Below are 26,774 nucleotides of genomic sequence, written 5' to 3'. Positions count from 1 at the left end.
AAACTGTCCACAGCGGCAAACTATTTGCCTCATGTGGGCACTGAGAGGGGTTCTGTGCCAGTTGCAGATCGTTTAAATCTGAGGCCTCTAAGGAGGGAATAAATGCCAGAGCCCAGAGAGTGTTGAGGAGCTCTGAGAAAGAAGAAGGCTGCTAGTGCTGCTTCCCTGCTGCTCCTGGTTGCTGTTGATGATGTTGGATGAGAAGTTGGAGATATCCTAAAATGGAGATCGGACTTGCCCCAAGGAACCTGATGACCCTAACCATCAGGAAGTAGCTTAAGAGAACTCCACCCCCTCTCCCCACTAACCTCCTTTCTCTCCTACATGGTATTGGGGTGTTGGAAGGGATTAGGGTGAAGAGGGGAAAAAGAGGATTAAGAAATGTAAATAAAATAGTTAAAAAAACTAGCACCTACAATTCTATTCATGTATTATAAGAGTTAGTTATCTACAAGTTTGAATACACACTGGAGAAATAACAGAAGTGATTATGGTATTATTGAAATTTATTACTCAGGCTTGGTAAAATAGAGGCAAACCTTGATGCAGATATAAAATAATTTTTAAAACTCAGATTTCATTGCAATGTAGCCATTCCCCTTTAAATTTCAATAAGGGGAAATAGGAAGAAACTGAGAACTCACTTTGTAAATAAATATTCAACTAGTTATTTTTTTTTTATACTCTATCTTACTAGGTAGGGAAGACAGGTTTCAATTTTGTCATCCTGCTATCCCAGCCTCCTAAATGCTAGAATTACATGGGTAAGCCTACCACATGTAATACATTTATGTAGACTTATTCTTAGTTATTGTTCTATTGCTGTGAAGAGATACCAAGACCAAGGCAACTCTTACAGAAGAAAGCATTTAATTGGGGCTTGCTTACAGTTCCAGAGGACAGTCCATTATCATGGTGGGGAGCATAGCAGCAGGCATGGCAGGCATAGTGCTGGAGAAGAAGTTGAGAGCTACACCCTGATCTGCAGGTAGAGAGGGAGAGAGAGAGACACTAGGCTTGGCATGGGCTTTTGAAACCTGAAAGCCCATCCTCATTAACACATTTCCTCCAACAAGGCCATACTTCCTAATCCTTCTAATCATTCAAAGAGTTCCATTCCCTGGTAACTAAGTATTCAAGTACAAGAGCCTATAGAGGCCATTCTCATCCAGACCACCAGATCCCACTCTCTGGCCCCTATAAGCTTGTAGCCATATCATAATGAAAAAATAATTTAGCTCAACTTCAAAATCCCCTATAGTCTATCACAGTCTCATTACTGTTTAAAAGTCCAAAATCTCTCCTGAGACTCATAGCAAGTTCTTAACTGTACCCTACTATAAAAATAAAAATAAAAAAGTAGATCATAAACTTCCAACATACAATGGCACATACATTTCTACTCCAAAAGGAGAAAAGGGAGCAGAGTGATGAAATACTGAACCAAAGCAAGACTAAAACCCAACAGAGCAAACTCCAAATTCTGCATCTCCATGTCTGTGTCAAAGTGTTCTTCAGAACTCCAACTTCTCTAAGTGTTGTTGACTGCAACACACTTGCCTCTCATGGTTCTACCCCTTTTCTGCAGCTTTCCTTATAGGTGTTCTATGACTCTGGAATGAAGTGGTTTCAATGAGAATGGCCCCCATAGACCATATATTTGAATGTTTAGTCCCTAGAGAATGATGCTATTTGAAAGTATTAGAAGGATTAGGTAGGGCCTTGTTGGATGAAGTGTGCCACTGGGATTGGGCTTTGACATTTCAAAAGTCAATGCCAGGCCCAGTGTGTGTGTGTGTGTGTGTGTGTGTGTGTGTGTGTGTGTGTATCTGCCTGCCTGTAAGTCAGGGTATAGCTCTCAACCACTTTCCAGTACCATGTCTTCCATCATTACTGCTATGTTCCCCACCATTATGAAAATGAATTAAACCTTTGAATGTGGTACCTTTGAATGTGATAGCAAGCCTCCAATTAAGTGCTTTCTTTCATATGAATCACATTGATCATGGTATAAGTTCTCAGCAATAGACTAGTGACTAAGACAGAAGTTGGTGCCAGGGAGTAGTATACTGCTGTGACAGACATGGCCATACTGTCTGTCAGAGGAATATGGAAGACTTTGAGAGTTTGGATTAGAAAAAAAAAAAATGTTTGGATACTTTAAGGGGGACAAACCTTTTTTTGCTCCTCTCTAAGCAGGAGCAAAGATAGTGTTGCTGAGAAAAGTGTGGGAACAGCTCATGAAGCTTCAGAGCAGAATAAGAGTAAGTGGCCTAGAGACCATTCTTGTGATATTTTGGTAAAGAATGAGGGTGGTTTTTTCCTTTTTTTTTTTTTTAACTCTTGTCCTAAAAATTATGTGAGGCTAAATTGAAGTGTTTTGGATTAATGGTTTTTGCAGAGGAGATTTCAAGACAGCCTAGAATTGAATCTGTTGTGTAGTTATTAGTAATAACTCTTATGCAGACCTACAATGAAAAGAAGCAAGCTGAACAAAGAGAAATACAAAATGTACAGTTTGAGGAGAAAAGAAGCACTGGGAAGAGTAACAGAACTAAATTTAGTGTTCAAGGAGATAAAAAGTTTAAAGGCGAGGGGGCAGAGCCAAGATGGCGACTAGGACACACAGTTTCTGAGCGGTGGAATGCCTAGGCTTCAGAGTTGGTGAAAGGAGGGACCTCTAACCCAGGAGAACAGTGGTGAGGCATTCTAAACAACGGGGAGCATTGCAGGAGGTGAAAACTTTGGTGTCAGGTCACCCGGGGAATTGTTTGGGGAAGGAGAGAAATGATCCTTTGATCTCGTGGCACTCCCCTCCCCCAGACCTCCTTCCTCCTCGGCACAGTGGCACAGCACAGTGGACTCTTACTCAGCGCAGACCTAACTGCCTGGGGACTACAGCGACTGAGGCAGAGCTCCAAGCCCGTTAGCGGCAGGCAAAAGCCAGCAGTACGTGTCCCTGGGTCCCAGATTTGCTCAGCGGCTGCACCATCCACCCAGGGCCCAAGTCTGCTAGACGCCATCCTAGCTCCGCAGGATCGCCATCACTGACGGTACGGCCCGCCCAATCTCACAGTGTCAGAGAATACGCTATATACTCACCAAAACCAGGAAGAAACGCCAGCCTAGACACACCAGGCGCTGGGCCTCCCAAGCTTGGAGAGCACAATGAAGAGACCCCAGGACTTCCCAGAAAGCATCGGGACTAGCAACCCAGTCTCCAGATACAGCGGACTTGGCGGCGGAGCAGCACTGAGCTGGCGGGGCACAACAGCCCTCCAGTTTAAGACTAACCAGGGCCAAACCAGAGAACAGAGAGCCTGGTTACACCGATCCCTACTGACGTGACCACCCTGAAATCTCCAGCTGCAGCAAGACCTCAGAACCTGGCAGTGACAGCAGCACAGAACTGGCAGAGCACATCAAAGAAGCAGGGCCAAACCCAGAGAGCAGAGAGCCCGGATATCCGATCTCTGCCAAGTGACCTGCCTGTAAGTGAGTGCACCCTTGAGAATCTGCAGATCCCCAGATACTGGGTCCTTCTAAAACAAAAGCCAGGCATCGAACCCCCTCCCACCCACATACCCACTTTGGGAAACAGAGGGGCACTAGGGACATTGAAGTTCCTGCTCTGTGGATCTAATTGAGGAGTTAAGGCAGTTAATGCCAGAAATTCCGCTGCGATCATCACTAGCGCCTGCGACATATACAGTGCAGAGCCCCTCCCACACACTCAAGGGTTCAACATTAGCCATCACTCTGTCCCTCGAGACACACGTCCACGCACACTTACACACACACACACACACACACACACACACGCACGTTCACATTTGCCCCGTTTGCGCCTGCGTACTTTCCTCCCACAGGTACAGCTAGTCCTCAGCACATGCTGAGAGTTCTCAGCTTCCTGAAGAACTCTCCAGACGCCAGAGAGAGACAGCACCAGTCTGATCTGCAGAATCCAAAAACAAACAGGGAAGGTTTCAGAAAAGCCAATGGCCAGGGGTAGGCGAAAGAAGACTTCCAACATAAATCAGGACATCATGACTTCACCAGCAAACCCCAAAATCGATGGATACTCCAATTCAGCAGAAGCACAGGAAAATGATTTTAAAGCCATGATTGCCCAATTATTTGAGGCTCATAAGGAGGAAATGAATAAATCTTTCAAAGAGCTGGCCAGTCAATTGGAGGTAAAGAAAGAAGAAATAGACAAAATCCTTAAAGAAACACAGGCAAACATAGCCAAACAAATAGATACACAAGTAGAGGAAAAATTTGTGGCATATAAAAAGGAAATGAACAAAGAAATAGAGGCCATCGTAGAGAGACAGGAATCCAAATTCAAACACATGAAAGAAATGGTGCAACATGAAAACAGAATTAGAATCAATAAAGAAAACACAAAATGAGAAAACCCTTGGGCTGGAGAACTTAGAGAAAAGATCAGGAACCACAAAAATAAGCATCACCAACAGAATACAAAAGATGGAACTGAGAATCTCTGGAGCTGAAGACACACTTGCAGAAATTGGTACTTCTCTCAAAGAAAAAGTAAAATCAGAAAAGTTCCAATCACAAAATATCCAAGAAATCAAGGATGCTATGAAAAGACAAAATCTAAGAATAATAGGAATTCATTAAAAAGAAGACTCCAGGCTCCAAGGTCCAGAAAATATTTTCAAGAAAATCATAGAAGAAAATTTTCCCAACTTAAAGAAAGAGATGTCCATAAATATACAAGAGGCCTACAGAACTCCAAACAGACTAGACCAGAAAAGAAACACATCACGTCACATCATAGTCAAAACACTAAATCTACAGAACAAAGAAAAGATATTAAAAGCAGCAAGGGAAAAAGGCCAAGTAACATATGAAGGTAGACCTATCAGAATCACACCGGACTTCTCATCAGAAACTATGAAAGCCAGAAGGGCCTGGGCAAGTATCATAGAGACTCTAAGAGATCACAAATGTCAACCCAGACTACTATACCCTGCAAAGCTTTCAATCAACATAGATGGAGAAAACAAAATTTTCCATGACAAAACTAAATTTATGCAATATCTACAGAGCAAACCAACCCTACAGAAGATATTAGAAGGAAAACTCCAATCCAACAAAAAGAAATTCACCCAAGAAAACAGGGCATACAGATAATATCCCAACAAAAGTGAAAAGAAAACAAGCAATGAAACAAGGTTAGATCACCGACTCCATTACAAAAGGAACTAACATGCATTGGTCACTATTATCTATCAATATCAATGGACTCAACGCACTAATAAAAAGACACAGGCTAACAGAATGGTTACGGAAACAGGATCCAACATTCTGTTGCATCCAAGAAACACACCTATGCAACAAAGATAAACACTACCTCAGAGTAAAGGGCTGGAAAACTATTTTTCAAGCAAATGGTTCCAGAAAATAAGCTGGAGTAGCCATCCTAATATCTAATAAAATAGACTTTCAACCCAAGTTAATCAAAAAAGATAAGGAGGGCCACTATATTCTCATCAAAGGAAAAATCCACCAAGAGGACATCACAATCTTGAATATCTATGCCCCAAATACAAGAGCACCGACATTCGTAAATAAAACATTATTAAAGCTTAAATCATACATTGATCCTAATACCTTAATAGTGGGAGACTTCAACACTCCACTCTCACCAAGGGACAGATCAACTAGACAGACACCAAATAGGGAAATAAAAGCACTCACAGAGACCCTAAATCAAATGGACCTAATAGATGTCTACAGATCGTTTCACCCAAACTCAAAAGAGTACATCTTCTTTTCAGCACCACATGGAACCTTCTCCAAATTACACCATACAGTGGGTCACAAAGCAAGCCTCAACAGATACAAAAGGATTGAAATAATCCCTTGTATACTATCTGACCACCATGGACTAAAGCTAGACATCAACAACAACAGAAACAACAAAAAGCCGACACGCACATGGAAACTGAACAACTTAATACTCAACGACAGCTGGGTTAAGGAAGAAATAAAGAAAGAAATTAAAGGCTTCCTAGAATTCAATGAAAATGAAGGCACAACATACCCAAATTTATGGGACACATTGAAAGCAGTGCTCAGAGGAAAATTTATAGCACTAAGTGCCTGCAAGAAGAAATTCGTAACATCACATACAAACAACTTAATGGCCCAACTGAAAAACCTAGAAAAAAAAGAAGCAGACACACCCAAGAGGAGCAGACGGCTGGAAATAATCAAACTAAGGGCTGAAATCAATCAATTAGAAACAAATAAAACTATCCAAAGAATCAATGAAACAAAAAGCTGGTTCTTTGACAAAATCAACAAGATAGACAAACCCTTGGCCAAACTAACTAAAAAGCAGAGAGAAACTATCCAAATCAGCAAAATCAGAAATGAAAATGGGGACATAACCACAGACACTGAGGAAATCCAATTATTAGGTCATACTACAAAAACCTATACGCCACAAAATTTGAAAATCTAAATGAAATGGATAATTTTCTTGACAGTTTCCATCTACCAAAACTAAGTCAAGATCAGGTAGAAAGACTGAATAGCCCTATATCTCCTAAGGAAATTGAAGCAGTCATTAACAGTCTCCCCTCCAAAAAAAAGCCCTGGGCCAGATGGCTTCAGTGAAGAATTCTACAAGACCTTCAAAGAAGTGCTAACTCCAATTCTCCTCAAATTATTCCACAAAATAGAAACAGAAGGAACACTACCAAACTCATTCTATGAAGCCACAGTCACCTTGATACCTAAACCACACAAAGATCCAACAAAAAAAGAGAACTTCAGACTTATCTCTCTTATGAACATTGACGCAAAAATACTCAATAAAATACTTGCAAACCGAATCCAAGAACATATCAAGGTATCATCCACCATGACCAAGTAGGCTTCATCCCAGGCATGCAAGGGTGGTTCAACATACGGAAATCCATCAATGTAATCCACCACATAAACAAACTGAAGGAGAAAAACCACATGATCACCTTCTTAGATGCCGAAAAAGCATTTGACAAAGCCCAACACCCATTCATGTTTAAAGTCTTGGAGAGATCAGGGATACAAGGCACATACCTAAAGATAGTAAAGGCAATATACAGCAAGCTAACATCAAACTCAATGGAGAGAAACTTAAATCAATCCCACTGAAATCAGGGACAAGACAAGGCTGCCCATTGTCTCCATATCTCTTCAACATAGTACTTGAAGTCCTAGCCAGAGCAAAGGACACTAAAGGAGATCAAGGGGATACAAATCGGGAAGGAAGAGGTCAAAGTGTCACTATTTGCAGATGATATGATAGTATACATGAGTGACCCCAAAAATTCAACCAGAGAACTCCTTCAGCTGATAAACACCTTCAGCAAAGTGGCAGGATACAAAACCAACTCAAAAAAATCAGAAGCCCTCCTGTATACCAAAGACAAAAAGGCTGAGAAAGAAATTAGGGAAACAACACCCTTCACAATAGCCACTAATAACATAGAGTACCTTGGGGTGACTCTAACCAAGCAAGTGAAAGACCTGTTTAAGAAAAACTTCAAGTCTCTGAAGAAAGAAATCGAAGAAGATATCCGAAGATGGAAAGATCTCCCATGCTCATGGATTGGTAGGATTAACATTGTGAAAATGGCCATCCTGCCAAAAGCAATCTATAGATTCAATGCAATTCCCATCAAAATACCAACTCAATTCTTTACAGACCTTGAAAAAAAGATTCTCAGCTTCATATGGAGAAACAAAAAACCCAGAATCTCCAAAATGATCCTGTACAACAACAGATCATCTGGAGGTATCTCCATCCCTGATCTCAAGCTGTACTACAGGGCAACAGTAATAAAAACTGCATGGTATTGGCATAGAAACAGAAAGGAGGATCAATGGAACCGCATAGAAGACCCAGAAATAAACCCACACACCTATGAATATTCGATATTTGACAAAGAAGACAAATCCATTCAATGGAAAAAAGACAGAATCTTCAACAAATGGTGCTGGACCAACTGGATGTCTACATGCAGAAAAATGAAAATAGATCCATATTTATCACCCTGCACAAAACTAAAGTCAAAGTGGATCAAGGACCTCAACATAAAACCAGATACTCTAAATCAATTGGAAAAAAAAGTGGGGAACAGCCTAGAACTCATTGGCACAGGAGACAACTTCTTGAACAGAACACCAATAGCACAGGCTCTAAGAGCAACAATCAATAAATGGGACCTTATGAAACTGAAAAGCTTCTGTAAAGCAAAGGACACCGTCATCAAAACAAAAACGACTGCCTACAGATTGGGAAAGAATCTTCACTAACCCTTTATCTGACAGAGGACTAATATCCAGTATATACAAAGAACTAAAGAAGCTGAAAAGCAGCAAACCAAGTAATCCAATTAAAAAATGGGGAACGGAGCTAAACAGAGAATTCTCGACAGAGGAATATCGAATGGCAGGGAAACACCTAAAGAAATGCTCATCCTCATTAGCCATCAGGGAAATGCAAATCAAAATGACCCTGAGATACCACCTTACACCCATCAGAATGGCCAAGATGAAAAACTCAAGTGACAACACATGCTGGAGAGGTTGTGGAGAAAGGGGAACCCTCCTCCACTGCTGGTGGGAATGTAAACTGGTACAACCACTCTGGAAAGCTATCTGGCGCTTTCTAAGACAATTAGGAATAGTGCTTCCTCAAGACCCAGCTATACCACTGCTAGGTATATACCCAAAGTTTGCTCAAGTACACAAAAGGGATACTTGCTCAACCATGTTTATAGCAGCTTTATTTGTAATAGCCAGAACTTGGAAACAACCCAGATGTCCATCAACGGAAGAATGGGTACAGAAATTGTGGTATTTCTACACAATGGAATATTACTCAGCAATCAAAAAGGAGGAGATCATGAAATTTGCAGGCAAATGGTGGGATCTAGAAAAGATCATTCTGAGTGAAATATCCCAAAAGGAGAAAGACAAACACGGTATATACTCACTTTTTTTTCCAATAAGATATGATAAACATAATGAAATCTATACACCTAAAAAAGATAATCAAGAGAGTAGACATGGGGTAAGATGATCAATCCTCATTTAGAAAGACAGATGGGATGTGCATTGAACGTATGACAGGAGTCTACTGAGTGCATCTGAAAGACTCTAACTAGCAGTGTTTTCAAAGCAGATACAAAGACTCATGACCAAACCTTCGGCAGAATACAGGGAATCATATGAAAGAAGGGGAGTTAGTATGATGGGGAAAGGATAGGAGCTCCACAAGGACCAAATATATCTGAGCACAGGGTCTTTTCTGAGACTGACATTCAACCAAGAATATAACCTAGAACCTCTGCTCAGATTTCTAACAGGAACTCAATGACTGGCTCTTTGGTCTCCCCACCCCCGAAGGGAGGAGCAGTCCTGTTAGGCCACAGAGGAGGGCTTTGCAGCCAGTCCTGAAGATACCTGATAAAATAGGATCAGATGAATGGGGAGGAGGTCCCCCCATCAGTGGACTTGGAAATGGGCACGGTGGAGATGAGGGAGGGAGGGAGGGGCTGGGAGGGAATGAAGGATCGGGACACGGCTGGGATACAAAGCTAATAAAATGTAACTGATAAGAAAAAATAAAATTAAAAAAAAAAGTTTAAAGGCAAGCCTGATGAAAAATGAAATAAAAGGAGTGGTAACCTCAGAGCAAGATCTCACCTAAGTGTCTAACTTATAAAAAAGGAATTAAATGAAATCTTAAGCAGGGAAGGTAATCATCAATAATGGAAAGCTGATGCAAATGTACTTTAAAGAGGGGACCAAGTTTTTGCCCCACCAAGCAGCAGAATTTGGCAGGTTGGGCCATGTGTTTCTGGCTTTACAGTCCAGGATACAAGAAAGGGCCTATGGAATCGTTCTCTATGGCTAAGGAAAGATGCCAAGGCCACTGTGAAAAGCTATGAAACTGAAGCCTGTTATAGACTCCATGATGTTAGAGATGTCAGAGTTACAGGACACCTATAAAGGAAAGCTGCTAACAGGAGTAGAACCAGCCCATGAGAGAGAAGTATGTTGCAGTCAACAAAACTGAAAGGAGTTGAAGTTCTGAAGAGCACTGTGACATCAGACATGGAGATGCAGAATTTGGAGTTTGCCCTGCTGGATTTTAGTCTTGCTGTGGTCCAGTATTTCCTCACTATGTTCCCTTTCTTCCTTTTGGAGTAGTATTGTATATTCTGTGCCAGTGTATGTTGGAAGTATGTGATTTGCTTTTTGATTTTGACTTTTACAGTAGGAACAGTTAAGAACGTGCCATGAGTCACAGAAGATACTTTGGACTTTTAAACAGTGATGAGATTATGGCAGACTATGAGGAATTCTGAAGTTGAACTAAACATATTTTGCATTATGATATGGTTACAAGTCTATGGGGGTCAGGGAGTGAGATATGGTAGTTTGAGTGAGAATGGCCTCAACAGGCTCATATATTTGAATGCTTAGTCACCAGGAAGTGGAACTGTTTGAAATAATTATAAGGATTAGGAGATATGGACTTGTTGGAGAAAATGTGTTAATGAGGATGGGCTATGAGGTTTCAAAAGCCAATGCCAGGCCATCTTTTCTCTCTGACTCTCTGCCTCTTTCTCTTCATCTCTGTCTCTGTCTTGTATTCCTTGTCTACAGATCAGGATGTAGTTCTCAGCTACTACTGCAGAGCCTGCTTGCTGTCATGTTCCTTTCTATGATGATAATGAATTAAGCTTCTGAAATAGCAATTAATTAATGCTGTTTAAATGCTTTCTTCCTTAAGAGTTACCTTGGTCATGGGATCTCTTCACAGCAATAGAAGTGACTAAAACAGGCTCTAAAAGGTTAGCCTTCACTAGTTTCAAAAGCAAAGTGAGTCCTATTCAGAACATCCTTTCTTATACCTATACCTTTTAGGGTAGTATTCAAGTATTCATGTTTCTTCTAGAGTTTCAGCATCATGCTTCACACTAAGATCTTTGATTCATTTGGAGTTGCTGATGCAGAGTAATAGATAGGTGTCTCATTTCATTCTTGTACATGTGGATATCCAGTTTTCCCAGCACCGTTTGTTGAAGACGCTAAATTTCCTTCAGTGGTGTCTTCATCTTCTTCCTTCCTTTCTTCCTCCCTCCCTCCTTCCCTTTCTTCTTTTTCTTCTTCTTCTTCTGACATATTTGTCAATTATCTGGTTGCTATGTATGTGTGTATATGTGTGTGATCAGTTTGGGATCTTCTGTTTTGTTCACTTGGTCTACCTGTCTGTTTTTGCCAGTGTTATATTGTTTTTATTACCATAAGTCTACAATTCAGGATTGCTTCAGCTGTATCTTCTATGGTTCTATATGAATTTTAGAATTTAGCTTGTATTTTTATGAAAAATGTTGTGGGGGATTGTACTAAATCTCTACATTGTTTTTGGCAGAATGGTCATCTTCAAAAGCATGGAAGATCTTTCTGTTATCTAGTGTATTTCTCAATCTCTTCAGAGATTAGAAGTTTTCACTGTGGGTCTTTCACCTCTTGTTTAAGCTTTTTCTGCGGATTTAATTTTATCTGAGGAAATTGTGAATGGGAGCATGTCCATGATCTCCTTCTCATAATATTTGTTGCTATATAGAAAGGCTATTAATAGTTATAAGTTGATTTTTTTTGTATCTTACTACTTTGTTGAGATTGTTTATTGATTCTCTGTATTTTCTTGTGGAATTCTGGGATCTCTTATATATAATAGCAAATCATCTGTAAATAGGGGTAATTTGACTTCATCTTTTTCTATTTGGAACACTCTGGTTTCCTTTTTTGTCTTATTGTTCCAGCTAATGCTTTGAGTAGTACATTGAAAAGGAGTGGGGAGAATGGAGGACACTGTCTTATCCTCAATTTTCATGAGATTGTTTCAAGTGTCTCTCAGTTTAGGAGGATGCCGGCTGTGAGTTTATCATACATAGCCTTTATTATACTGTGATCTGTTCCTTCCATTCTTACTCTAGCTAAGGCTTTTATCATGAAAGTACGTTGAATTTTGCAAAGGCTTTTTCTACATCGATTGAGTGATTTTTGTCTTTAAGTCCATTTATACTGTTTATGAAATTTATTGATGTAAGTATGTTGAACCATTCCTGTATCTCTGGGATAAGACCAACTTGACCACTGTGAATAATCTTTTTTGATACAAATGACAAGTTTTAGGCCTTCATAAACTTAAAAAGCTTTTGTACCACTAAGATAGCAATACAATGACAAGGAAGTCTACAGGGTGGTAGATAATATTTGCTAAGTAGACATCTGGTAGAGGATTAATATTATGTAAAGAATGTAAAAGCAAGAAAACAACTGACTCACTCAATATTGGACCTGAGATCTGAACAGCATTCTCAAAAGAAGAAAGAAACCAGCTATGAACATCTTAACAAATGTTCATCATCCCTAGCAATTATCAAAACAAACAGGCAGAATGTCTCAGATCAACAAAATAATGAACTACAAATGCTGGAGCAGGTGAAGATGTATAGAAATGGGCACCCTCATTCACTATTGGTGAGACTGCATACTGTTGTAGCCACTCTGGAAATCATTGTGGAAAATTCTCAAAAAATTAAAAATAAATCTACTATATGACCCAGCTATATCACTCCTTGGTATATGCCCAAAATTACTCAATATTCTACTGCACACATACTTGCTCAGCTGTATTCACTGTCATTCTAGGCACAATAGCTAGGAAATAGAATGATTTAAATGTTTGTCAGCTGATGGATAGATAATGAGCATTTGGTACATGTACATATACAGAATGAAATTCATCTGTAAGGAAAAATAAAGTTGTAGCTAAGTGGATGGAAGTGTAAAATAACACATTGAGTGATGTAACCCAGACTCAGAAGAGCCACACCACATGTTCTCTCGTTTGTGGTTCCTGGCTCCAGACTTTCAGATGTGAGCACAAACCCTGGAATAACAGAAGAAATCAGGAAGATAAAAAGGGATTATGGGCTTGGGACAGGAGGGATGGAGAAGGGAATAGCAGGACAAAGATGATATAAGAGGAGAAGTAGGAAAGAAGGAGGCTTTAACTGTAGAGAGGGAAGGATAGAATTCAAAGGGTGAGGATATAAATAAAGGGAGATACATAACACCGAGAATGTTTCAAAAAGTCATAAGAAATTATAAGTTTCACATTTTCCTAAAATTACATGAAACATATACATATATGTATATAGTTTTAATGAAGTTATGACACTTGGAGTGATCATGCTCTCCACAAGGGCCATACACTATTTTAAAAAGCCTTCAGTATCAGGAATGAGAAATCTCCTTTTTTAAAATTTTATTTTATTTTATTAATTACACTTTATTCACTTTGTATCCCCCATAAGCCCCTTCCTTCTCCCCTCCCAGTCCCACCCTTCCTCCCCCTTCTTCATGCATACCCCTCCCCAAGTCCACTAATAAGGGAGGTCCTCCTCTCCTTCCTTCTGATCTTAGTCTATCAGATCACATCAGGAGTGGCTGCATTGTCGTCTTCTGTGGCCTGGTAAAGCGCCTCCCCCCCCGGGGGGGTGATCAAAGAGAAGACCAATCAGATTATGTCAGAGGCAGTCCCTCTTCCCATTACTATGTAACCCACTTGGACACTAACCTGCCATGGGCTACATCTGTGCAGAGGTTCTAGGTTATCTCCATGTGTGGTACTTGGTTGGAGTATGAGTCTCTGGAAAGACCCCTGTTTTCAAATTTTCTGGTTCTGTTGCTCTCCTTGTGGGGTTCCTGTCCTCTCCAGCTCTTACTATTTCCCACTTCTTACATAAGATACCATTCACTCTGCCCGACAGTTGGCCATAAGTCTCAGCGAATGCTTTGATAGTCTGCAGGGCAGAGCCTTTCAGAGTTCCTCTGTGGCAGGTTTCTAGGTTGTTTCCTGTTTTCTTCTTCTTCTGCTGTCCATTCTCTTTGCCTTTCGGGATGGGGATTGAGCATTTTAGTCAGGGCCTTCTCTCTTAATTAGTTTCTTTAGATGTACAGATTTTAGTTGGTTTATCTTATGTTATATGTCTATATGAGTGAGTATATACCGTGTGTGTCTTTCTGCTTTTGGGACAGCTCACTCAGGATGATCCTTTCCAGGTCCCACCATTTACTTGAAAATTTCATGATTTCCTTATTTTTCATTGCAGAGTAATACTCCATTGTGTAGATGTACCACAATTTCTGCATCCATTCTTCGGTTGAGGGGCATCTGGGCTGTTTCCAGCTTCTGGCTATTAGAAAGCTGCTACAAACATGGTTGAGCAAATGTCCTTATTGTGTACTTGAGCCTCTTTTGGATATATGCCTAGAAGTGGTATGGCTGGATCTTGAGGAAGCGCTATTCCTACTTGTCTGAGAAAGCGCCAGATTGATTTCCAAAGTGGTTGTACAAGTTTACATTTCCACCAGCAGTGGAGGAGGGTTTGCCTTTTTCCACAACCTCTCCAGCATGTGTTGTCACTTGAGTTTTTCATCTTTGCCATTCTGATGGGTGTAAGGTGAAATCTCAGGGTCGTGACCCTGAGAAATCCCCTAACTGTTGGCTGGATGAATCCAAGGGACTCCCAAACCTTTATGGACGACTGCTGCTGCTTTCATTTGCCTTTCGAAATTTGAGGGTAGGTTCATATTGCTGCAGATACTATATAGTTTAGACACAGGCCTCAGGGGAATCAAGATGGATATGACCTAAGGGCCTCCCCACTGTTAACTAGCTTTCATGGCACCTGAGATGCTGTGCAATCTGGAAGGGGTGGGGCGGCACTCAATCATCCTACCCAGGTGTGATGCCTATGAACCACAAAAATGTTTAGCATGGTAGAATGTCCCTAGAGGTGTAATAAAAGGCACTCATATCTTGGAGGCAAGGTAACCAATAGCTGTCTAATTGGACCTGAGGTCTGATTAACCAGAGGAAATGTAGCCAACTTGTCATGGCTAGTTCTGTCATGATCTTAAAAGAGAATCTACTGTTGCTACATTATTAAAGCAGCATAATTCCTAATTCTGGACACCTATCCATATAACCATACATAAGTGTAGCTTTTATCCATGATCAAGGAAACTTTTCTTTGTATTATAGAAATTATAACATAAAGTATAGGAGCCCCAGCCTCAGTGGCTGTATTAGCTAAGGCTCAGGGAGCGTCACAGAAGAGGGAGTGGAAAGACTATAAGAGCCAGAGGATCACTAAGTCAGCTGGAAGAATCAATCTCCTAGAAATGGCAGGGATGCCTCATCTATGAAACTCAACAATATGCCTGCCTACACAAGATTTGTAAATGAAAACAACCATCCACATGCTAAAACAGAAGAAGGTAATCTCATGGGGCCCACTTTTTGGTAAATTAATGGCTGCTGGAAGCATGAGAGTTGTTCTTTCTCAGGGATGAGCCCATGATTGGTTTTTCAGTAGCAGCCCTGAAAACACATAGACAAGTAGCGCTAGATGTACTCAGCAGGTTTTGTGTGTGTGTGTGTGTGTGTGTGTGTGTATACATTCACACATAAATACATACATATATAACATATCCATATATATATATATAACAATGACAGTTAAAGATGAGGCAATGGATTTGAGAGGAAGCCAAGAGTGACAGAGTAGGGAATGGAGGACATAGGAGGAGGGGGCAAACTAAAAAAAATTGCCAACAAAAAAATTGAAAGCAAAGCACATTGAGCATTTTTTCCATGTAGTATGTGGCCTGTGCGCAGTAACTAACTGCTCTAACTGCAGACACCGTCTTTGCAGGATTTAGAGTAGAATGGATTTTGGCTAAATTCCTCAGCAGGGGGTGGGGGGAGGGGGAACATCTCAACTTTAGATTTTTGAAGACCAGATAATTTGTTAGAAAAAGTTAATTTGTAACCAGGAAAAAAAGGGTCCTATTACCTGAATCTCTTCAGTCACGGATTTGAACTGGGGAACGCGCTCTGTCATGGTTTTAACCAGTTCCACTGCATTATCAAATCCCTTTACATATTCTCCGTACATCTTAAGGAATGGTGCCAACTTTTGCAGGATATCTCCAATTCTGGGAGTAGTTTCCCTGTAGTAAATATTAAAGTGTCATTAGGTTTTTTATAGAATGAAGAAATCTGTAGGCCCACAGATTGTCACTTCAAACCACCCGCTCTATTAGATCCACTTTGCCCTAACAAACATCTTTCAAAAACTTCAGGAAGAGGCTATGGAATTCCCAGTTGCCAATCATGCCTGAGTCTTGTCTTCACTAGTCAGAATATCGTTTAGAGCACAGAATCGAAAGCCTATTCATAGAAATCTGAAAAGTCATTCAACATCTACCAGCAGTTTTTTATGTAAAAAATTGGAACTATATTAATTATAGTGGTGTGTGGTATATCTGTTTTCTTCTACTTTAAATGCTAAAAAGCTGCATCCTGTATGCATGTCTTAGGCACAGAAATCCCATCTCCGTCTTACCATTCTTGCATGCGCTTCTCCAGCTCTGGTAATAGGAATTTACTATGGAAGGCATTTATTGATGAAATGTTAGAAAAGATTTTATTCACCATCTCTGCAGGAAACGAGCCTCGGTTTGCTTCTTCTAATAGTTTGCAATAAAATACCTGAATAAAAGAATAAAGCAAATATCACTTTATTTGTGGACTAGCAAGTTTTCACTGTGCTAGCCTTCACTGGGCTGGAATCAATACATTGCTGAGTAAATGGGGAAGCTTATGGCTTAAGAAATCAATCACTCCTTGAAATGTAGGAGTAACTATATGTTTTGGTTTTGAAGAATTTGAAATGAGATTTAAGAAGATTTGTTTATAATTAAAACTATGCCCCCACCTATACAGTATTTATTTACCTTTTTTCTAAGGTATGTAGTTAATAGAGCCTTTCTATGCAAGAGAATTTCCAACTGATAAGGAGAGATTTACACTTCTCATCTATGGCTATAATTAAGAGATGTGAAAAGATTTTTAGTCTGCAAAGAGTGTGATATTTTTCACGTACTATGTTTTGACTGACTAGAGCAATTGTAAATCACTCTCACTGTGAGTAATGGTGAGTTTTAGTTATCAACATGACAAACTCAGGAATCACCCGGGACATAAGCCTCTGGGCCTGTGTGTGGGCAGTTATCTTAACTGCATTGACTGAGATGGGAAAAGCTGCCCCGTGGGCAGTCGCATTCCCTAGTTGTGGTACTGGAGTCAGTGGAGAAGGTATGCTGCAGTACAGCACATGAGCTGCTTTTTGCTTCTTGACTACACAGTGGATCAGCTTCATCAAGCTCCTGCCCTCCTGACCTTTCTGCTACGATGGATTGTACCCTTCCCTTGAACTGTGAGTCAAAATGAGTCCTTCCCTCTTTAAGTTGTTTTTGTTAAGTTTGAATCACAGCAACAAAAAAAGTGACTACGGTGTAGTGGTCTGCATGGCTCATGCTTGCTACAAATACTATATTTGTCTTAAAAGGGGAAGAGAGGTAACTTAGTATTCATTGTAGAACAGGTGCTGGACAAGGACCTTGTCCAGAACGTCTGGACAAGGAGTAAACAAAAAGCTTTTAGTGCTCAGATTTCAATTTGTTTTTTATTAAATAATACTACATGATTACTTGAATACTTATATGTGTTTTCAGGGATCATCTGAATTTTTTTTTAAAGATTTATTCATTTTTATGTGCACTGGTGTTCTGCCTACATGACTAGGTCAGAGTGTTGGATCCTTTGGAACTGAAGTTACAGACAGTTGTGAGCTGCCATGTGGGTGCTGGGAACTGAACTCAGGTCCTCTAGAAGAGCTGCCAGTGCTCTTAACCACTAAGATATCTCTCCAGCCCCGATCATCTGAATATTGTACCTCAAAGATAACTGGCAAAACAAAATATCTTGAACTCTTACCAATACTCTGCTCAGGCTACATTACTTCACTGCCATTTTGTTAACTCAGGCAGAAGAAAATCTGTTCCTTCACCATGTCCAAATGATTATTCATTTTCTAAATTTACCTAACTGTAGTTTAATCTTAGGAGGCAAAAAATACTACAAAGTTATGTCCTTAAAGACTCTTACAGATGGTGTAATTAATATCAGCAAAAGTAGTCAAATTAATTTGACCCTTAAAAAAAAACAAAAGTTACCTAGAAAAAAAAAAAAAAGACCTTTTTTCACGATAGGAGCATTACACATTCCTGTGGTCCTATATCTCCCTGATGGAAGAAAAGCTGCTATTTTAAAGGCTCAAATTCCACAGGGATTGACTCTGTCTCACGGTAAAGTACATACAACCAGTGTATTCTTTACCCTGGGAATCAACAATAAGGTGTGTCTAGGACCATGTGTTTTCAGGAAATCCCAAGTTACTAACAGCATAAGTAGAATGGAGCTCAAAACACTCAAACATTCAGTTTCCTCTTGTAACCAGAGCTGTCTGCCACAGTGAACAAGCTAGCAGTGTAAAATGACAACCATTTCTAAGTTGTCCTTGATGCACTTAGAAACTCTCAGAGTGTACGGATGAAACCACGCTCAAGCCTGTAAAATATAAAATGTACAGTGGACCCATATATGCAACAAACACTGATTGGATACTAAGCCAGGGTCCATACAAGGCTGAATAAGTGAGCCCTCAACACCCTGTGGCGTGACATCGTGTGATACATCACACAAGACAGAGTCACTGAAGTAACAGCCAACAGTCTATTTAGATTTTAGTAGTTAACATGGCCTTCCAAGAGCACAATAAATGGTCAAGAAATAAGAACAATGTTTGACATTATGGAACACAACCACTCTATGACTTATATAGAAACATTCTTATGAGTTGCAAAAATCTTGTACTCAGCAAATTCAACAATGAGGCTATGAACATTTCCTTAAAGCAAGTAACTTTCCTTACTCAAACCAGTCAGGACTGTACTGCAGTTCCTGAAAGGCTTCATTCAATACTTAGGGTAGAATGAAGAATAACAACAAAATTTTACCTGATCTAAGAGGTTGAGCCGGCTGACATAAGCTCTTTCTGTAAGCAAAAGTTCACTGGCTATTTTGTGAAGTTTCTGTTCATTAGTCTCCTGAAAAAAAAAAAAATCAAACATATTTGCATACAAGAAAAGAAAGCTTAGACAATTTTTTCCTAAGTGGCAAATACCTCATCAGAAAGCTCAATCAAAGCAGTTTCCCAAACAGCAAGGCAGAGTGGACCTGGGTGAGCAGATCTGAACAGAAGCTGCTATAATGCCTGTGCCTGGCATTATTGCTGTTTGTCCTTTTTCTCAGAATATTTTTCTTTCTCTATGCCCAGTGCCATACTTTCTTTGCTCTTACTCCTTCTTACATAGAGTACCACATTGTCCTATTTATTAACTCATGAAAATAACATTTTGCCTTAAAATATTATATGTAATATATAATCATAAATATTAATAGAGAAAACTATAAAATGCATTACCATATTCCAATGCTAAGGTACAACTATAAATTTATTTCAATCTTATTTTAACCATGCTTCCTCTTACCTCTTTCATACTTTTTTTTTTTCTTTTGGGACTGGGTCTCATTGTGTAGTCCTACCTGGCCTAGAACTAGCTCTGTAGATCAGGCTGACTTTGAACTCACAGAGATCTGCCTGTCTCTACTTCCAATGTGCTGGCACTAACGGTATGGATCAGTAATCTGGATTTTAGTATTTCCTCCTTAAACATATTTATTTAACCTTTAAATTTTTAAAAAAGATTTATTCATTTATTATGTATACAGTGTTCTGCTTGCCTGTACACTTACACACCAGAAGAGGGCACCAGATTTCATTATAGATGGTTGTGAGCCACCATGTGGTTGCTGGGAATTGAACTTAGTACCTTTGAACGAACAGCCAGTAATCTTAACCTCTGACCCATCTCTCTAGCCCCTTAACCTTTAAATTTATTTGTATAACTTTACTAGTTTCATGATGATAAGAATATTTTCTTTTTCTTATTAGGTTTCTAACTCCTTTAATCAGTTATAGTATTTCAATGGGAATCCCAGCATTCAATAAAATATTGCTGATAAAACGACTATTTTACATATAACTACTATCTTGCAACTATTATGACTTTGACAATATGTCAGAGTTTTATGTTTTTCAGGAACATAATGTCTGATGTTCAAACTATAAACTCTCCCATCTTGGTATCACTCCTCTTCAGCTATCTGGCTTAGTTGCCCATGAAATTTAGTTGTCCTATGAATGGTCATAGCTGAGCACATATATAAACGAAAAGGAATGAACAAGTTATATTTAGAAATATGTATGTATATATAGTACACACACACACACATGCATGCAGTGACAATTAGTGAAAAAAGAGGCCATGAATTTCAAGGAAATGTGGGGAGGGGTATATGGGAAGGCTTAGATGGAAGAAAGGGAAGGGAATAATATTACTTTATTATAATTTCAAAAATAAGATAAAAAATAAAGTTTTCAACATTCATGTTTAAGTTTTTCTTACTGCCATCCCATTCGGCAACTCTTACTGCAAGCTCAGGACAGTCAAGAGTTTCTATACCCTCTGAGTCCAAGGTCTTTTGATAGTAATTTACCTTACATATTGCTGTGTGAGAATCCTAAAACTTTGCTTTTGCACACATAAATACACTTCAGAGAAAGAAATGGAAATGCATTATCATTTATATCCACAAGAAATGCTAACCTGCATTAACACTTTAAGTCAGATCTACTGAGGCACACTTTTCTGATGTAAAAGTAAAATGCACCCTTTGTGGAATTTGGAGAAATTCACATAAGCATGAAAACACTATCAAGGTTCAGGATATTCCCATCAAGTCTAAGTTCTGCTTTGCTTTTCTGTTAAACTCCTTTCCACTTCTGGGCTCTTCGTCCAGCTCCTGATACCATGGATGAAGTGGTGTCACCCTAACTGTGGCTATAATATTCTGCTTGTCACATAGCTAGATTCCCTTATGACAAATCCATAGTATTTCCAGTATTAATAGTTCTTTTAATTTTATGTAACAGTGACTTGCATTCTTTTATATGAGTTACATATATGACAATATTTTTACTTCTTTTCATGTGCATGTAGTATGTATGTGCAAGTATATAAACTTGTATGTGAAGGCCTGAGGTTGATGTTGGGAATATTTCTCAATCCCATTCCCAATCAAGCCTAGGCTACTTCAATAGGGCTAGCCTCCTCAACTAGCTTGCTCCAGGGATCCAGCATCTGTCTTCCTGAGTGTAAGATTATGGGTGGTCACCACACCCACTCATGGGTTCTGGAGAGTCTGAACTCTAGTCCCACTGCTTCCCCAGCTTTAACTATTGAGCCATATCTCCAAGTCCCTGACATTATTTAAAATATAATTCAGCGGATTTTTTGTTATAATAATGTACTTTTCATGAGCCATAAAATACACTGACAGATCACACTGAGATGCAATGAGGTCATCACGGAGGTCACAGATCTATGGAATCTTAAATAGGATGCTTAGAAGAAACAATGTTTTGCTGACTACAAAATACCTGAGCTGAACTTGGGCAATTATGAAAATGTGTGGTTATACCCTGCAGAACCCAGTAGATGGCAGCAGCACTCAGCAAAGGTGCTGCTCACCTCACACAGACCATGTCAAACATTAGGTGCCCAGCCTTGCCAAAGCTCACACAAAGGTGAGCTCACTGGCAGCCAGTGTAATCGCTTACATACATAGAACAATTACTAGGATTCTTGTGGTGATGGTGAGGAGCTGTGGACTACCGGAACACTGGTTTAGGTTAACACACTCAATCATGACATCAAAGAGCTGCAAACATTTAGTCGCTGATTTGTGTTATATGCCAAACATTGTCATATTTTTCATAATTTGACTCATCTTTGCTGTTTTGAGACAGTTTCTCTATATATCTGTGCCTATCCTGAACTCATCATGTATACCAAGTTAGCTGTGAACCCACACAGATCTGATTGCTTCTGATTTCAGAGTGCTAGGATTAAACACATGTGCCACCATACTTAACCCTTGACTCATCTTTTTAACTATAAACAATTATAGTTAGAACTATAATTATAACTATAATTATAATTGTTCTTATAACTAAGAACAATTTTTATTCTTGCTTTGTAGGCCATGTATATACAACAAAAATACTAAGCTGAAGGAAGCTGGATCACAGTTACAAAGTTACTATATTGAGTTCCAGTCATAAAGAATATTATGTAACTATTATGTAGTTTAAGAGTTTCCTCTTATCTTTCTATGCAACAAAAATAAGACTTTGATATAAGTAAAGAACACAGACTGAAAAGATACATATTGTCTCCTAAGAAAACTTGCTGTAACACAATGTTGTAGCTATTGTGCATTTTAATATAGACTTTTTTTCCCCAAAGAAATTCCATTTGATGCAGGCTTTTTAAAAGCATTTTAATAGCCAGATGTGGTGGCACATACTTGTAATACTATTACCCTGGAAGGCAGAGGCAGGCGGATCTCTGTGAGTTCGAGGCCAGCCTGGTCTACAAAGTGAGTCCAGGATAACCAAGGCTACACAGAGAAACCCTGTCTCAAAACAAACAAAACAAAACAAAAAAACCTGTGTTCTGTGAGTAGGCAAGACATATTATCTGAGTTGATAATTCCTTTTATATCACCAGGCTGAATTTAACTTATGAATAAATAAGAAAGTGGTTATGTACTCTCCTGAGCCACATCTCCAGGCCTGAAGTAGTTTTAACAGTTTCATTGGTATACTGGGTCTAGCCTAATTTTTTTAAAAATCTTTTTTAAAATTTCAGTTTATTTACATCCCAAAGGTGGCCCTTCCACCTCTCCTCTCAGTGCCCTCTCTCCTCTTTCCTCCTTCTCCTCTCACTTCTCCCCAAGAAAAGGGGAGCTCCCCGAAGTACACCAAGTCATACCGGAGTTGATCACGTCTTCATCCCATCCCACCCCACCCCAGGCCAGGCAAGGCAGCCCCGCCAGGGGAAAACAATCCAAAACCAGATGACAGAGTTCATGTTAGAATTACTCCCCTCTACTTGCCAGGCAACCCAAATGAAGACCAAGCCACCCTCTGCACACCACATGTGTGCAGAGGGCCCAGGTCCAGGCCATGTATGCTCCTTAGTTGATGACTCAGTCTCTGTAAGCCCCCATGGGACTGGGTTAGTTGTCTCTTCTGGTCTTCCTGTGAGGTTCCTGTCCCCTCCAGGTCCTTCCATCTTTCCCTCAGCACTTCCAGAGGACCCCCAGAGCTCCATCCCATGCTTGGCTGCAAGTCTCTGCATCTCTCTTGCTCTCCTGTTGGCTGGAGCCCCCTAGAGGACAGTCATGTTTGTCTGCAAGCACAGCAGAGCATCATTAATAGTGTCAGGAGCTGGCTCTCTACCTTGGGGTGGGTCCCAGTTTGGGCCAATCATTGGTTGGACATTTCCTCAATCTTCATTCCCTCTTCGTCTCTGCACTTCTTGTATGCAGGATAATTTTTGGATCAAAGGTTTTATGGTGGGTTGTTGTTTCCCTCCCTCCACTAGTCCTGCCTGGTTAGGAGGTGACCACTTCAGTCCTTTATGTTCCCCCACGCCTACCCCATTAGGCATCTCGGTTACAGTCACACTCAAATTAAACATCAACAAATCAAATAATCCAATTAAAAATGGGATACAGAACTAAACCGAGAATTCACAACAGGAATCTCAAATGGCTGAGAAGCATTTAAAGAAATGCTCACTGTCCTCAAACCATCAAAGAAATGCAAATCAAAATGACGGTCCCCTCACGGCTACCCAGCCAGAACCCAGAAGAAATCCCGGTTAACGCGGGCTTTGTGTCTCCGGGCTGGAGCCGCAAGCGTGCGAATCCCAATCGCTTTCCCAGGCTGATCCGAGGGCACAAGGGTGCCTGAGACTGGGAGTCCCAGTCGCAAGAAAACCCCACGGGGAAGCAAAGTTGCCAATCTGATCACAGATCACCCAGTCTTTCCCCGGAAGGTCTCTAGGACGGCGGGTACCCACCACCAACACAACTGAGCTCCTGCCGGGCAGAGAGCTGCGTGCTCAGCTCAGCGGTACAGACAAGCTGTGCACCCCAGTACAACAGGGACTGGGAACCCCTGTCCAGAGAGGACCCCACAGGGAAGGAAGAAACCGTGCTGCTGGGGTCAACTAGGGAAAGTCTAGCAGCCTGCAGATCGCAGACAGGTGAGTACGCCCAGCCATCACAGATCTGGGCCCAAACAGGGAGCACAGAGTGATCGGAAACTCAGCTTCCGCAGACTAGCAGGCGGGCATATGCTCCACCAGCCCAGAGGCCTGCTTTGTACCAACTACATCTTACAGGCAGAACTGTGCGCCCCAAGACACCAGAGCAGTACTCACCCGCCACAAATTACTTCTTGGGTTCTGGGGCACAGAGCCCCAACCTCAGACCTACAAAAGACCAGGAACCCTGAGATCAACACCCAGATACTGCTCCAAGGGGCAACCAGTTATCCCTAACAAAACCGACCAAACCACAGGACACACAGGTTACAGTAGTTGATCACTAAATTTACAGCAAGAAACCCAGAAGGAGGGCAGCTGTCTCCAGGACTTCTTCCAGTGAGAGGAGAGCCCTCTCGACTAATCAGGACCACAGTTACTACCCAGGTCTCTATGCCTGAGGTGAGCTGTAGCAACTCCTGAAATACACCGGACATCCAGTGACTATACCCAAAAAGCTGGGAAGGCTTCCTTCAGGAAAAACCATCTTCCTGCCAAAGGGAATCTCTCCACTACAAGAGTCCAGGAACAACCAGAAACAAAATTCAAACAACTAAGATAGCCCAATGGGTAGAGGACAGCGTAAAAGTTCAACCAACAAAAGCCAGAGCAATATGGCATCTCCAGAACCCAGTTATCCAGGGGCAAATAGCCCTAGACACCCCAGCATAAATGAAATTCAAGGAGATGACCTAACATCTATGCTCATTAAGAAGATAACAGAGGAAACAAATAAAATACGAAAAGAATTACAGGAAGATAAAAACAAACAGATCATGGCTATCCGTAAAGAAATGGAGGAAATTAAAGACAAGGAGATTATGGCCATCGGTGAAGAAATACGGGAAGCTGCAGCCAAAAAGTCTGTGGCCTTTAGAGAGGAAATGCTTAAATCACTAAATGAAATAAAAGAAACAGTGGATTGTTCAAACAAACAGCTGAAGGAATTGAGGGAAAAACATAAAAATACAGTCAGACAGGGGAAGGAAACCAAAAAAATAGCTCAAGACCTGAAGATAGAATTGGAAAAATTAAAAAGAACACAAATGGAAGAAATTGTGGAGAGAAAGAACTTAGGGAAGAAAGCAGGAACTACAGAGGTTAGCATAACCAATAGGCTACAAGAAATGGAAGAAAGAATCTCAGGTGTGGAAGATACAATGGAAGAAATAGATGTATCCGTCAAAGAAAATGTTAAATCTAAAAAATTTCTGACACAGACCATCCAAGAAATTCAAGACAACATAAAAAGACAAAACCTAAGAATAATAGGAATAGAGGAAAAAGAAGATTCCCTCCTCCAAGGCCAGGAAAATATTTTCAACAAAATCATTGAAGAAAATTTCCCCAACTTAAAGGAGAGGCCAATAAGAATACAAAAGGCCTATAGAACACCCAATAAATTAGACCAGAAAAGAAAATCCTCCAGCCACATAATAATCAAAACAGTATCTATACAGAACGAAGAAAAAATACTAAAAGCTGCAAGAGAAAAAGGCCAAGTAACATATAAACCCATTAGAATCACACCTGACTTTTCAACAGAGACTATGAAAGCCAGAAGGGCCTGGAATGATATCATGCAGACCCTAAGAGAACACACATGTCAGCCCAGGCTACTATGCCCGGCCAAACTCTCAGTCCTCATAGACGGAGAAAACAAGATATTCAATGACAAAAAAAAATTTCAACAATACCTACAAACAAATCCAGCATTACAGAAGACACTGGAAGGGAAAATACAACCCAAGAAAGCTAGCTACATTCAAGAAAACACAGAAAATAAATAACCCCACTACAGTAAAACAAAAAGCAACCAAGCACACAACCGTATGACCACAGCCAACATCAAAGTCAAAGGATCTAACAGCCACTGGTCATTAATCTCTCTCAATATCAATGGACTTAATTCTCCAATAAAAAGACACAGACTAACAGAATGGATGCGTAAACAAAACCCAGCAATCTGTTGTATACAAGAAACACACCTAAGTCACAAAGATAGACATTACCTGAGGGTAAAGGGATGGAAGACGGCTTTTCAAGCAAATGGATGCAAGAAGCAAGCAGGAGTAGCCATTCAAATATCTGATAAAATAGTCTTTAAACCAAAATTAATCAAAAGAAATGGGGAAGGACACTTCATACTCATCAAGGGAAAATTCCACCAAGAAGACATCATAATCCTGAACATCTATGCCCCAAATACAAGGGCACCCACATTTGTGAAAGAAACATTGATAAAACTTAAACCACACATAGATCCCCACACACTAATAGTGGGAGACTTCAACACCCCACTCTCAACAAACGATAGGTCAACTAAACAGAAATTAAACAAAGAAACAATATCTCTAACAGAGGTCATGAATCAAATGGACCTAACAGACATTTACAGAACCTTACACCCAAACACAAAAGAATTTACCTTCTTCTCAGCACCTCATGGAACCTTC

The 26,774-nt window shown here is 40.2% G+C and overlaps 1 protein-coding gene across 8 annotated transcripts in view; it reads right to left on the bottom strand.

Moving 5' to 3' along the window:
* The window catches only part of Fgd4 (FYVE, RhoGEF and PH domain containing 4), a 197,803-nt gene that overhangs the window by 57,631 nt on the left and 113,398 nt on the right, over positions 1-26,774 (bottom strand). For 6 of the 8 annotated variants that reach the window (XM_060391048.1, XM_060391050.1, XM_060391045.1 and 3 more), the window contains exons 5-7: positions 19,036-19,125; positions 16,521-16,666; positions 15,969-16,125 (exon numbers count right to left, since the gene is read on the bottom strand). In XM_060391048.1, coding sequence (XP_060247031.1) covers positions 15,969-16,125; positions 16,521-16,666; positions 19,036-19,125 — 393 coding nt within the window. Of the gene's footprint in view, positions 1-888; positions 983-15,968; positions 16,126-16,520; positions 16,667-19,035; positions 19,126-26,774 lie in introns of those variants that run through there. The other 2 variants (XR_009594175.1, XM_060391051.1) reach the window with 2 other exon arrangements.

The sequence above is a fragment of the Meriones unguiculatus genome, chromosome 9 (genome assembly GCF_030254825.1).
Source record: "Meriones unguiculatus strain TT.TT164.6M chromosome 9, Bangor_MerUng_6.1, whole genome shotgun sequence".
NCBI lineage: Eukaryota > Metazoa > Chordata > Mammalia > Rodentia > Muridae > Meriones > Meriones unguiculatus.
The sequence above is the reverse complement of the archived record's forward strand: the minus strand, read 5'-3'. Positions and strand labels throughout refer to the sequence as shown.